The 15,589-nt window shown below is 44.0% G+C and overlaps 1 protein-coding gene across 1 annotated transcript in view; it reads left to right on the forward strand.

Moving 5' to 3' along the window:
* Positions 1 to 15,589, forward strand: part of LOC306925040 (neural-cadherin) — a gene marked incomplete at its 5' end in the record, with an annotated part of 185,678 nt that overhangs the window by 117,696 nt on the left and 52,393 nt on the right. The window contains one exon of the mRNA XM_079503721.1: positions 9,401 to 9,568. Within this exon, the coding sequence (XP_079359847.1) occupies positions 9,401 to 9,568 (168 nt within the window). The remainder of the gene's footprint in view (positions 1 to 9,400; positions 9,569 to 15,589) is intronic.

Genomic DNA, 15,589 nt, shown 5'->3' on the forward strand with positions numbered 1-15,589 from the left:
GATCTAAGGATGGCAGCAGGGGCAGTGTCTTGAGTGTACAGGGTTTGATGAGGTCTGGCCATATATGGAGCGTGTCTTGAGTGTAACGGGTTTGATCAACAAATGGAATGTCAGAACAGGTCAGCTCCACCTCTGGAGATCTAAGGGTGGCAGCAGGGGCAGTGTCTTGAGTGTACAGGGTTTGATGAGGTCTGGCCATATATGGAGCGTGTCTTGAGTGTAACGGGTTTGATCAACAAATGGAATGTCAGAACAGGTCAGCTCCACCTCTGGAGATAAGGGTGGCAGCAGAGGCAGTGTCATTTTCGGGCATGTTGAGAACTCTAGTTTGTGCCGGCTAACGGGCGCGGCTGCACTAATAACCTGTTTCAGCGCCAGTACTTTAGGGGGCAGTAGCTCACCAGTGCCAGACGTTTTTGACAGCTAAAATGGCCGACAATTAGTTACGGTTCAAACTGTAGTAAACATCCGCAAATCTTTCCACAGCACAGTAATGGAGGTGGATTGTCCAGGCGATCATAGTTTTTGGCAAGTCAAATTAAGCTCTAATCAAGCCCCAAATATCGCATTTTGAGCAGATTATGAGCCATAATGCAAATAAAGACGGCAGGTCAGCTCCATATATGGTGATGGAGGCGAGGTGTATATGGAGGCGTGACCATATATGGAGGCGTGACTGACGGGAAATGCAGGTTTTCATAGTAAACTGCAACCTATGGTCGCAATAACGGTTAAAACAAACAAACAAAAATATCCATAAATAATAATGTGAATGAATTAATGAATTAATGAATTAATGATTTTATTTAAGTGTCATGCCACCTTGTGGCCCATCCCTCATGGGATTATATGACACCTTTTCATACAGTTACAATTGTTCAAGTATGTACTTCTTTACTGGCATTACTGATCGCATACAACATAAATACAAAAACAAAACAACGTACCTAGCATACATATCCCTTACTGGCTGTACATTGCTTTTTTCCTAAGGGCCCAGGCTTTCTCTAAATAGTTTGCCAATTTAAATCTATCAATTTAAAGTATTTTTCGAATAAACGGTTAATTAGTTGTGCATCATTCATATCCATCATATTAAACATAGTTCATATTATTAAACAATTCTTCTCTGACACTCCCATAAAAAGGACAGTACAACACAAAATGATGCTCATTCTCAATTTCATTGAGATCACACATTTGGCAGATTCGATTGGCAGTATACCTCCTCTAATCTTTGGCAGATTAAATAAAACATAGTTTTCAGTATAATAGTCATGTTTGATTTCCCTAAGTACGTAATTTTGGTTTTCTCCAGATCTCTTCTGCCCAAGTACGTTTGACCTTATCAAGAAGTATTTCCCTTATGTATATATATGTATATATAAAGAAGTAATAGTGACAATATATTCAGTAGTTTGGGCAAAAGATTAATCTCTGTTTTGGGTCTCGACCTGAAAAGTTTGGGAACACTGCTATACAGAGTGACCTGGCTGCAGCACCTTCCCTTTTCGTTGTAGTGTGTGTGTGTATGTATGTGTGTGTGTGTGTGTGTGTGTGTGTGTGTGTGTGTGTGTGTGTGTGTGTGTGTGTGTGTGTGTGTGTGTGTGTGTGTGTGTGTGTGTGTGTGTGTGTGTGTGTGTGTGTGTGTGTGTGTGTGTGTGTGCGTGCGTGCGTGCGTGCGTGCGTGCGTGCGTGCGTGCGTGCGTGCGTGCGTGCGTGCGTGCGTGCGTGCGTGCGTGCGTGCGTGCGTGCGTGTGTGTGTGCGTGTGTGTGTGGAGGGTAGGGGCGACGACACTGCAATGACATTTTATTTATAGGCTGTGGGCTTTGTGGAAAACCTGCCACCCCATTGTTCAGCTTGTCCCCTATAGCCAATTCTCATCTTACTGTATACTTCTACTATACTGTATATCTCGCTCTCTGTCTCTCTCCTTTGCTCTCTCAAAAGATATATAGAGATAGGCCTACTTGCGACACACATATATCATCAGGTCAATGAATATCAGGTGGTGATCTAGACTAGAGAAACATGGTAAAGGCACAGTGACCGAGAGACTGGGTCTAGTACCCCCTAATCAGACAGTACAGTACAGTACAGTACAGTACAGTACAGTACAGTACAGTACAGTACAGTACAGTACAGTACAGTACAGTACAGTACAGTACAGTACAGTACAGTACAGTACAGTACAGTACAGTATACAGACAGTGATTGTCGAGAGGTCTTCAGCTCTGTGTGACCACACATAGTGAAATATACAGTATGGGATTTCCATGGGGGTTGGGGTGGACTTTAAGGGTTGTGTAGTGGGAATGAGAGTGAGGTGAGTGGGCTGATCAGTATAACATAAGAGTCTCCCCTCTAGGGTCTCAGTAAGCCATAATCCAAAGTATCCGTATTCTGGGCATGTCCTAACAGATGGACATTCAGCAGCTCACATCCGCACTGATGATATGGGGAGTGGGGAGGCGAGGTGAGGTGGGGTGGGCTGGTGAGATTATTATTGACGAGGGGAAAGGGAATATTGTGCGTGCGTGCGTGCGTGCGTGCGTACGTACGTGCGTACGTACGTGCATACGTGCATGCGCACCCATGTGCACCAGAGACCATAGCATATATAGCCCCTCAGAGATAAAGGTGGTGTCAGGAGGAGTAGTTATCAGCCCCATCACCACACTTCACTCTCACCTTGTCCCCCATCTCCCCCCGCACTCTCTCTCTCTGCTTCCATATCTCACCTTGTCCCCCCCCCATCTCCCCCCGCACTCTGCCCCCCATCTCCCCCCGCACTCTCTCTCTCTGCTTCCATATCTCACCTTGTCCCCATCTCCCCCCGCACTCTGTCCCCCATCTCCCCCCGCACTCTCTCTCTCTGCTTCCACCTTGTCCCCCATCTCCCCCCGCACTCTCTCTCTCTGCTTCCACCTTGTCCCCCATCTCCCCCCGCACTCTCTCTCTCTGCTTCCACCTTGTCCCCCATCTCCCCCCGCACTCTCTCTCTCTGCTTCCACCTTGTCCCCCATCTCCCCCCGCACTCTGTCCCCCATCTCCCCCCGCACTCTCTCTCTCTGCTTCCATATCTCACCTTGTCCCCCATCTCCCCCCGCACTCTCTCTCTCTGCTTCCACCTTGTCCCCCATCTCCCCCCGCACTCTGTCCCCCATCTCCCCCCGCACTCTCTCTCTCTGCTTCCATATCTCACCTTGTCCCCCATCTCCCCCCGCACTCTCTCTCTCTGCTTCCACCTTGTCCCCCATCTCCCCCCGCACTCTGTCCCCCATCTCCCCCCGCACTCTGTCCCCCATCTCCCCCCGCACTCTCTCTCTCTGCTTCCATATCTCACCTTGTCCCCCATCTCCCCCCGCACTCTCTCTCTCTGCTTCCACCTTGTCCCCCATCTCCCCCCGCACTGTCCCCCATCTCCCCCCGCACTCTGTCCCCCATCTCCCCCCGCACTCTGTCCCCCATCTCCCCCCGCACTCTCTCTCTCTGCTTCCATATCTCACCTTGTCCCCCATCTCCCCCCGCACTCTCTCTCTCTGCTTCCATATCTCATGTGCGACCGACCTTTCCTTCTCTCTGTCACCGTCTCTCTCTCCATAATGTCCACATCCGCTAAAATGTCAATCTTAACCCTCTCTCACTTTGTTTTACTTTCCACTACTTTTAACCTTCTTCTTGCTCACCTCTCTCTCTGGCTCCCTCAGTTTCTACATTACCTTCTTTCTTTCCTCTGTCTCCTATGTAGTGTCTCTTTCTCATACAGTACGCTGATTTTAGATGTTTATCTCCCTTTCACTCTGTACTTTCACTGCAAGTGTAACGTCTTATGTTGCCCTTTTCACTCAATCTCATCTTTCACTGCCCTTATTATCGCTCTCCTTTCCCCTCTCTCTGTCCTTGACTCCTTCTCCCTTTCCCTCTCACTCTCTTTCTCTGTCTCTCTCCCATCTCTCTCTCTCTCTCTCTCTCTCTCTCTCTCTCTTTCTCTCTCATTCTAACTTTTCCTGCTGACTCTGCTGAACAGTGTCACTGTCATTATGGTCTTATGCAGTCATCTGTGTGTGTGTGTGTGTGTGTGTGTGTGTGTGTGTGTGTGTGTGTGTGTGGGGGTGTGTGTGGGGGTGTGTGTGGGTGTGTGTGTGTGTGTGTGTGTGTGTGTGTGTGTGTGTGTGTGTGTGTGTGTGTGTGTGTGTGTGTGTGTGTGTGTGTGTGTGTGTGTGTGTGTGTGTGTGTGGTGTGTGTGTGTGTGTGTGTGAGGTGGGGTGGGGTGGACCCTGTGGAGTTCTGCAACCTTCCGAGTCAAAGTCAAACTCAGGGAAGAAAAAAAAGGAAAGCGAGTGAGTCCATCTCTCCTTTCACAGTGGCACTTCAGAAGTCGTCCCGTTTAATGACTTTTATGAATAATGCTGACTATTCTACTTCTTATGAATGTCATCTCCTTTCATCTTTTCTCCTCTTTCTCCTCTCTCTCTCAGACACCAATGATCTGTTTAACAATGCACCTCTTTCCCGTCCTCTCCCCTCCTCTCTTGTAGACAAGCATTTACAGTAACAGAGATGACAACTCGCCCTGTCTCTGAGTCTGTATTTATCACTCTCAGTATGTTGTTTTAATCTCTCTGTTTCTCCCCCATCACCCTCTTCAGCCAATAATTCAACGTACTACAATTGACGTTTCACAAAAAGCCACCACAGTTCTCTGCTGTATGTTTACACAACCTCCGACATGCTTTGACATCATCTGTCATGGAGAATTTGCAGTTTCTGGTGATAGACACAGTGGACACTAAGTCAAGTGTGTACTATCTCTTTCCATTCATTAATTTCCTTCTGGTTGTGTTTGTAGTTCCTACAGGGAGGGATGGATTATGGAGGTTTTATATCCTAACCTCCTCAGACAAGCTTTCTTCATAACTGTTCACGGCACATTATTGGGAGATCGCTGAAATAAATAGAAATCACAAGTGCAGTGAATGTGTGGCCAATCATTTGGAGTATGCTGCCAATTTAAGAGATTCTTTTTGGATTTAACCTCCACAATATCCCCCATGATGGAGGGGATTGCATTATCCAATGGAGGGATATAGCCTTATTCATAATATGCAAATGAAAACAAGGGACACAACTAGGTGATGTAGGCGCATCATGATATATCGTCCCACGATATACAAACAAATAATGAGATCTATCTTAAAACAAATATGTCTCAAGGCCTTATCTTATTTCATCCTGAAAGATCCTGCTTATCACATACTAATGGGTGTGCCCAAGGTAGCTGATGACATAACAAGGTGTGTCTGTGTTGGTTAAGCATAGGTTGTGTACTGTACTTTTAACATTGTAATGAGGTGTAACAGTTTATACAGGGCTCCATAGCTCAGGGGTTAGAGCACTGGTCTCGTAAACCAGGGGTCGCGAGTTCAACTCTCGCTGGGGCCTGATGTTGACTTTTGAAGGCTGTCATCTGAGATCTTATCTAGCACTACTCTGCAACAGTATCAGTCACTGAACATTTGGTGTGACAATCTCTGAGGTTTGCTTGACATAATTATGTTCTTATGGAAACCATTCTATTCTGTACTACTTTTCTTGACAGAATATATGATCAGAATATATGATCTTTACAAAAATACTTAAAGGGATAGTTCACCTACAAAATTACTTTCCCCCCTCAATTGATTACTGACTCGTTGTGTGTTCATAGAGAACCACTGCTGGTCGTCACATTATTAGCTTAGGAATGCGACACAAAATAACAATGAATTCAAGTCTCCATGGGCTGAGTAATCGATGGGGGAAAAAAGTAATATTTTGGGTGAACTATCCCTTTAAAGTCCTTGCTCATAAAACGCAGCAAGTAAAAGTACAACAATTATGATTACCAAATAAAAAATTACATGAACTAGGGAACAACTACCACAGATTACAGTACCAAATAAAAAAATACAATAAGAGTACATATACAATAAGAGTACATTATTTGTTGCATCAGTTTCTGGTGACACAACCCTTTCGATGTTGAGACAATACAGCACAAACTTAATACATAATGAGATGGAATCATACAGTTACGGTATATGGACGGAATATGTTATGAATATGGGATGTCAATGAATCCTCGAACGAATAATAGTCACGGCTAGTGGGAATATGCCTACAACTTCTGCTACAATTTCCACGTGCACACAATATTTCTCAATCTAATCTAAGGGGTGGATTGCCATGAACCCTGCTTGCATTCATGCTCCCCAGAGGATGATGAACCCTAACCATATCTGAGTGACCTCATGACCTTTCCTCTATCTCCACCCTCAGGCTAAAATGTAAAATCTTCATACAAGATATTTTATAATCTTAACTGGCAGATTGCCATGAAATTTGTTGCCCATCTTCATGCTCCGCAGAGAAAGAACCATTTCGATTTTGGTGACCTCATGACCTGTTATCCAGCATTAAACTCAGGTTAAACAAAACAAAACGGTTTAGCACTCTAGTAGCTTGTGATTGTTCAGTCAGTTGATCTATGACAGTAGGGACATCTGGGCACATCCATGTAAAATTGGCTATTTTGTCCAAAATGTAATGGGGAAAAAGAGGAAAATGTTTTAACTAAAGTATAACTAAAGTATACATGATTCAAACATTTGACAATTAAAATCTAATACATATTGCTACAAAACTTTTTGGGGCTTAAACAAACAAGTTGAACGATAAAATTAAGTTTGATAATGATGTACTGTGCATGTTCACATCATTTACTTAATTTACTTAATAATATAGACAATTTGACATGGAGGTGCCCAGATGTCCATAGTACCCACCTATCCTGTGTCCAGTTGATACAGTGGGTTGATACAGTGATCCAGTGGGTCACCAGGGGTTGTGTTGTCTCCAAAGTAACTACTGTAGTTACTTTAATTGTAGTGGAGTAAAGGTTTTGGCTCTGAGATGTAGTGGAGTAGAAGTAAAAGTATTTGAAATTGGAAATACTCAAGTAAAGTACAAAAAGCCCAAAATTGTACTTAAAGGACCACTTCACCACTTTTAAACCTATCTTCATATAGTTGGTCCTCACTAATGTTCATGATAAAATGGCAATTATTTTCTACTCAGTCTGTGTCTCATAGGAGGGCTGTGGGCAGTTCACAAACCGTCCACCTGTGACATCATCGATGGGGAATACAGGCTTTCTAGTCCTGAAAAGTTGCAATGCGAAAATGGAAGCCATCGTTCTCACGATAATAAAAATCTAAAAAGAAATTGTAGAAAAATCTTGTTTAAAAAAAAATCTGCCTAACGATGATGTCACTGGTGGACGGGTTTCTGGACTGCCCACAGCCCTCCTATGAGACACAAACTGTGTAGAAAACAATTATCATGATTATTAGTGAGGACTTATTATATGTAGATAGGTTGAAAAGTGGTGAAGTGGTCCTTTAAGTACAGTACTTGAGTAAATGTACTTAGTTACTTGTAATACTTTCCACCACTGCTCCTCACAGGCTATTGGGTGTGCTCATGGTGGCTAATGTGTTGTTTAAGCATAGCCTAGGGCGAGTCCTTTATAAACGGTGGAAATGTGATATTGACTTATTGTTCCATAGCTCAGGGGTTATAGAGCGCCGCAGTCCCGCCCCCTTTCATGACGACGCCAGGCCCAGGAAATGAATCCCAATGCATTTTTCCCATAGACATTTCAAAAAGTATTTATTTAAAGACCTTTTAAGCGTTGTACGAAGCCAACTCGAGTCGTGACAAATCATGACAACAAACACAATATTTTGGACCAAACAAATAATTACAAAGAAGAAAAACTACAAAAAAAGTGATGTAACCTGCCGTTTTTTTTCTACTTTCTAATTCTTTGGTTGGCCCAAAACATTGTGTTTATTGTCATGATTTGTCACGACAAGAGTTGGCTTTGTCCGCGGCGTAAACGTCTTTAAATAAATACTTTCTGAAAAGTCTATGAGGAAAATGAACAGGGATTTCTTTTCCGGGTCTCTCGAGGGGGTGGGACTGCGACGCTCTATAGCACTGTACTTTTAAACCAGGGATTGAGAGTTAAATTCTAGCTTCTAGTTCAATTCTGCCTTGGAATCTGCCTCTTTGTACATTCTCCCTCCACGTCTACTATACCCTGACTTTATTCATCCTCCCACCATGATAGACTGACAGACTTCAACCTGCTGGTGATTTATTAGCCGTTTTGTTTTTCCCTGGTAACTCCAAGATAGCTGAATTTCCATCAAGGGATTAATGAAGGTATATCCTATCCTATCCTATCTGTAACGAAGTGGTCCTCCGTTACTTATATTTTGCACATTTATGCTTATTTTGCACACATATTGTACCAGTGTTTGATTTAAGTATTTATATTTGCACAGCATGTGCACTTTAGTCATTTGTATTTGCACACAAAGAAAGTCATGAGTTGAACTGGTTTATTGAAAGTATTATGAACATGGGAGTTGGTTCCTATCCGGCAGGATGGCCACTCAGCATTGGACAGTACCACCTGGGGAAACAGAGGGATGTTTGGTCATGATGGGCAAATGCAATACAGTTAAGAGTGCAATATGTTTCAGGGCAATATAAGTACAATATGTAATATGAGACTGTGTTATGGTAGTACTTACTGCTTCTGTTCTGTCTGTTCCAGTGTGTTCGGGCAAAAGTGTCCCCAGGCTACCAGAGCACCATATATTGGTCTGGACTGGACCACAGTGAATTGGCCAGGGGGTGTTTGAGTTATGCATTGGAGCTGCTAATGATAATGGGACATGTGGTTTATCTTGCAATAGTGGGCATAATTTATATTTACTTACCTGTGTAGTGATATAGATTTATAGGCTCGTGTGATGTGGGTTATGTGGGGTTCAGAAGTGTTGCATGTTTGACCGGTAATATGGTAGAGTCTGCACTGATTGTTTCAGCTGCCTATAAAAGGCTACCAGGAAGCACACACTCTCAGTGTTAGATCAGTGAGAGGACATGGTGGAGCTGCACACCAACATGTCCTATCTGTTTGCTGCTTGTGTCACGCCGTTTCCCATGCTGTAACCTTCTTTTGGGAATAAATCACGGCGTGGCTGCATTTTACCTCATTTCCAGCCGCTTATTGGGCCAACCCTACACTATCCTATCCTATCCTAACCCAGTGATGTAAATAGGTTTTCAATGTAATGGTAGTCTTATGGATGTCTTATGAGTCCTACTTCAACAATGTTAGAGTACAGTACTGAGTACAGTATTGCATCCCAGGATCCCCGGAGGGTGACATGATTGCATCCTTTCTTTCTCAATTTAGTGAGAAAGAAAGGTCTATAAGGATGTACAGTAGGATGCAGGCTATATTTTCACCTGACCTCTGTGATCTCTGTGTGTTCCCAGACATCCAGGATCAGCCAGCAGATCGTGGCCAGTGACGGGGGGAATCGCAGCAGCTCAGTGGAGCTCACTGTCATCATCACCAATGTGCATAACCAGCCGCCACAGTGGGAGAAGTCTGAGTACTGGGTCACTGTTCCCGAAAACACTGTCCGAGATGCCAAGATTGTGGTAGGTACTGGGGGGGTGGTTGTCGGTTAAATCTGACATACAGTGTTTTAAGCGGTGCCTATTCGCTTCTACAGTCTCCATTCATTCCAACAACACTATTAGCAAATGAACTCAGACAAAGCAGATTCTGCCATTATTGGTATGTATGTAGCCTTCGATTGAGTTCAGGAGAGTGAGTTGTGTAACTAACATGTCACTAGCAGCTGACAAATTTGGTGGTCTGTTTATATTTTCCATTGCTGTTCATTGCATTGTTGTCGCACAGATCTGCCAATGCATTTCTCTGTTCCCACCTCCACCCCAGGTCCATCTGTAGGCTCTATTCTCCCCTGTGGGTTTTGTTCCAGGGTGGGTTGTGTTATACCTCTCTACACAGTGAGTAACGCTGCCTTTGTTTATGGCCAGAGGTGGGGGTCATGGACAGCAGTGGTTGGTTGTGTGGTTGCTAACAAGTGCCAGCAACAACTAATGCTAAAGGTGATTTATACTTAGTTGTATGCTGGTGTACCGCAATGAAAATAGACGATCTAGAAACTCTTAAGCATTGCAGCGTGATGCGTCGAGAGGTCATATCGATGACTGGCAGTTTGATGTCACTTCAATTTACACAGTAGTCAAACTGTGTGTGGAATGGACCTGTTCATCTTTGACCTCAGTTATGAAGGCAGTTTTTCTATAAATGGAGGAGGCGGGGGATGCCTTTAGATGTCGGCACTGAGGCCTAGTGCACACATACTGTACACAGGTACAGTATTTATGGTCGTGTAATACCCTTCTTTCTAAAACAGTTAGTACCAATACTTGATTCTGATTGGCTGGTTGCCATGGTAAATCTCACGATAATCCACACCTTCAATCACTTTATATCATTCCCAGCTGCGCTACATTGATCCCGCAGCTCTGTAGCTGAAATGGGGAAGGGGAGCACTTGATTGCCTTACAAACACTGGCCGTGCGGGCGTCTAACCACCACCCACGCACATATGACTGTAAATGTGTGGCTCCGGGCGGCCTCGTAAAAACATCAAGCGCCTCCTATTCCCCGTCTGAGTAAAAACAAGGAAGTGTGGCTCGTTCTAGTGGGCGCAAAGCGGCGCAAAGTGTAGCTACTTTTGTGAATTAGGTATAGTTAATATTGCTATATGTTTGTAACCGTTTTAGAAAAGCAATAAGCCACTCGAGGTCCCAGCTTACCGGGTATTTTATAATGGTTGAAAGGGTCAGAGACACTTCTCTACCCGTCGTGTCTCACTACGCCTCTCAGCCATTATAAAATACGCGGTAACCTGATACCTCTTGTGGCTTATTGCTTTAATCTACTACAGATCCTTCATGAAGCAAGCCGGACTGGTTTGTTACATCAACTCCCTTCCCCACCTTCCTCTATTTCACGAGGCGTAATGGTGGAGATTTCTTGTGGTTGCACGCATGGTGCCTATTCATCAGTAAAGACTGCCTTGAGGAGACCTGCTAGGAAACCTCTCTCTGTCTCCTTCCCGTTTCATTCTGTTTCCTCCCTCCATCCTTCACTAGCATTCTCCTATCATCAGCATGTTTACCCGAGCGCTTCCAAATATTTTTGCCGAGTACACAACCTTGCCTAAACTGTGTTTCACCTGATGTGCTTGAACTGACTTAGACACCCATGCATACATACTAACAAACCCACACACCCACCTCCCCCCCCCCCCCCCCCACACACACACACACACACACACACACACATGCACACCTTCCTCCGAGTGCTTTCTCTCTTTTTATCTTAGCCTCCCTCCATCCCACCTTGCAGTCCCAGGCTGGTGTCTGGGCTAATTTGCTCACGTTTCGGAAATGGTTGATTTGGAAGGTGGAAAATGAGTGTTTTCCTTCAAGCTATTTTGTCATGGATGTTGCATTTTTCAAAAGTAGTGTGGGGGGAGGGGGGGCGTGTGGGGCGTGTGTGCGTGTGTGCGTGTGTGTGTGTGTGTGTACCATCATGTACGAAGGGTATAATTAACTGTGCTCACCCACTTACATGGTCGCTGCCTGTATTGCGGCTAATTTTACCCTGGAACCCACATCACTTCACTTGTCATTTTTGATAACCTGTTTTCTACACTCACTCCCAGCACCGCTCACTTGGGTTTTTATCCGTCCATGACAGACCAACAGACAGATGATTTTGAATGGAAAGTTCCCACCCACCTCCTATCTGTGTCAGCTCTTCAACAAGAGGGACAAAGAGACTTGAGGAGCAGGGAAGGGAGGTGAAACAACTCAACTCTGTTATGAAGCCCACACAATGGTCTCCCATCACCTTGGACAGCAACATTGAAAGATAGACACTTAATTACTGTATTCAGCCTTCTGACAGTTGATGGAGAGAGAGAGACAGAGAGGGGACGGGGGTCAGAATGACAAAGAGGCAAGAGATAGAGCAATAAAGAAGAAGCTCAGAGAAACGGGGGAGATTTGAGGATGTGAGATGGAGATGTGGGCAGAGAGAGAGAGGGGTAAATCTGCAGGTCTCTTTCCATAAACATCTTTTTCCAAACATACGGCACGGCACACCACCTTATTCAAAGCCTTCAAAGTTTTCTGCCATCGTTGTTCGAATGAATAGGCCAAAAGCAAAGGCTGTTTGAATGCAAAATAAGTCTGTATTATGAAAGATACAGAAAAAAGAGGGGAGGGACAGGATGCGGAATAAAAGTTGATAAAAACAAGTTGAGAAAGTTTGTGAACACAGCAGTCAAGAAGTTGCGCCTCAAGTAAATACTCTGGGAAGAATATATGAGGGCAACTGCGACAGCCGCTCCTTCTAAATAGCTGTGAGAATGCTCTAAGACCCAGAAGTCGTGCGAGACGAGAGTTCGACACAAGACTTCCCGATAGATCAGGAAGTGAGAGTCAACAACTCGTGGATAAACATTACGGAAAGGCATTTGTGAGAAATCACAGTTTGAACTAATAACACCGCTGCTACTGACAACATATGTAAGGAATAATTAATTCTGGTGAGGATTTAATAAAATAATAATAATAGTTTTCTTCACAGTACGTTCTGTCACTGGCCAGACTACACAGGAAATCAGTATTTAACCGCATCCTACGATCCTATCCTCCAATTCTCGAGTGAACATTTGACTAAAATAGCAGATCTACAAGCTCAGAACGTGTCACAACGTGATGTGATGTGAGCTTGTAGATTGGCTATTTTCAGCACAGATTTGGTGTTGAACGCACCTACGTACATTCTACTACTCTGCCACCAAAATATGGAATGCTCTGACACCAGGGCAGGAATTTCACGGCGGCCACGGCGGCCATGGCCGTCGTTGCCCCTCTCTTTGGCCGTGTGCCCCTCGAAAAAGTATATGCCCATACGGCCACAGTGGCCGTGGTGCCCCGACCGGCGCCCACAGAAGTTCATTTTACCGTTTATCGCAATTTTCCAGTCATTACGGTAACCAATGTTCCCCTCACGTCCCGCACAGAACAAATTTGTGTTGTACACCATCCCTTATAAAATGTGGATCACTGGTTTCTTTCAAAACAGGCCTAAAAAGCCATCTATCAGCAGACCACAAGGGGGGTAAAGTCATTTGTCCCATAGAAACATGTGTTATGTTGATGAATTGAATACATAGGACCACAATGGAAACAAGTCCCCATGACTTTTTTCTGTTATCCTTTTAGCCTAAATGTCTGGCTGTACCTGTACCTGTTGCTGTACAATCAGCAACAATAATGTTGTGCATGCTGCCAGTATGCCAAGGAGGACACTTGATCCCAATGTTTTTCAAAGACATTCCATACTATTTGCTTCCAACATGTATGTGGGGGACCTACAGTATTTCTTTCATCTTCTACATGTGCTATGCCCTCCCAGTGAAATTCCTCACTGTCGGGTGAAAAGAATCATCTGGACACTTCATGTGTATCTGAGGAGATGTGCTTGTCTACACCCCCCTCCCCTTGTCAACTTGTTGAAGCTTGCCTGTCTTCTTCTGTTGTTTAATACCCAGCCCCACCCTTCCTTTGCGCTGCCTCTGCTGTGTTAATTGCAGTGAGGAGGAACTGTTGTTTTAAATTTAGCAGTGCTAATTTGTTCTAATATAGATACCACACTAGAAAGATGAGTGGGAACTGGGAACGGAAGGTGTGTGTGTGCGTGCGGGTGTGTGCGTGCGTGCGTGCGTGCATGCGTGTCTGTGTGCGCGTGCATGTTGGAGGGAGTTGGTAATTGCCTCATCAGCTTCAGCATTCCACTTCCTCCTGCTTGTTATTATTCTCGGTTTCTCTTGTCAACAGTAGTGGAGCAGACTTTATTCCTGTCTTACTGTTTACTGCCGTACTGGATTGGTTGTGAGATTTCTTTGTTAATTGCAATGACTGACTCTGGTGATATATAAATTCACATTCACATATTTATATAATAAATCATCATGTGACACAATCATGCAACATCTACAGTTGGGTGCCACCGATATTGTCCCTTATTATTTGACCCATTTAGGCCTGACCTCAAAATTTTTAAAAATCCTTCTAAATCCTCCAGTTTTCTGAAATAAATATTTTCACCATTTTTCAAAAATAGCAGACCTACAAGCTCGTAGCACGCCACGAGCTTGTAGATCTGCTATTTTTCAATAGCTAAATAATAACATAATGTTTAAAACACCAAAAGGGGTTCCCGCCCAAAATGGGTTAAATGTCCTTTTGCGCAGATCACGCAAACCTCAGCAAAAAGAAAAGGACAATATCGATGGCCTCCAACTGTATGGGACTCCAGGCTGTATGATCTGACCACAAAAGCAACTAGAACTTCACTCTGTCGAGTGCCTACTTGCACGTTGCACACTAGTAGGCCATAAATGGCCTACTAGTGCGCAAGCAGAGCGCGCAAGTGCTGTCTGTCGACCACCGCTACGAACTTTCAAATCTCAGCCTCTCTGTATAACATTGAAATGAAATACTAAAGTCAGGTTATAACTGCCTGTGAATGGTGACGTAATTACAATACGTTTCAATATTGGTTGGGTAACGGGTAACGTATGTATGTATACATGTATGTACAGTAAGTTGAAAGGACTATACTGTGGTCGGCTGGCTTTTTTATGTGCATATGCTTGGTAGGTATACTGATGTTGATGGTGACGTAATTAAGATATGTTTCAAAGTCGGCATTGTCGGGTTATAACTGGCTGTCGATGGTGACATAATTAGGATATGTTTCACCGTCGGGTGAATTAAAGGTAATGTCTGTATGTATACATGTATGTAATCTGAAACCTATCTTTATTACGTCACCATCAAAAGCCAGTTATAACCCGGCATTGAGACATATCTTAATTACGTCACCATCAATACCTACCAAGCATTCGTACCAGCACGACCACAATACTTGCACACTCTGCTTGTGCAAGTAACAAGACATGCATGTCACTTTTATTTTTCAAAATGAAAGGCATCTGTATGGTCTAGAATAGAGATCCACTATATTTTTCATAATGAACTTCAGGCAATGGTTTTTCCCATTATGGGTTATTAGCATTTTGAGAATCAATGTTGCATGTTCTCCCTGGTTACCCATTTCAGTCGAAAGCTATTTGGTTTGATAGCTGCACCGTGGACATTAAACTATGAAGGCTGAGATGTTATCTTTCTACACCCAGCAGGCTCCCAACAGTGTGTAATGAAATCATTTGACATTAGTGCTAATTCTATATGCTCTATTACTGTGGGCAGCCTTGGTACATTAGAGTTCTACTGAAAAGGCTAGGCGTGCGCGTGATGATGATGTTTGAGAGATGCTCCTTATACAGCAACAGATAGATGTACCTGTACATGTATTCCAATTGCAATTGTTTTTAACTTCTCCTGGTAATCATGTATGTAATGTACATGCAAAATCTCATCTCGGCTTACATTTTGTCAGTTTTGCCTCTGAACTCCTGGGGGTTCCAGGTGGTCCCCAGCTAAACGAGTTGGTAACTAAATCACCAGCCTTTTATGGGAATAAGCCTGTTAATGGTTTTA

This window comes from Electrona antarctica (assembly GCF_951216825.1).
Source record: "Electrona antarctica genome assembly, chromosome: 6".
Taxonomy (NCBI): domain Eukaryota; kingdom Metazoa; phylum Chordata; class Actinopteri; order Myctophiformes; family Myctophidae; genus Electrona; species Electrona antarctica.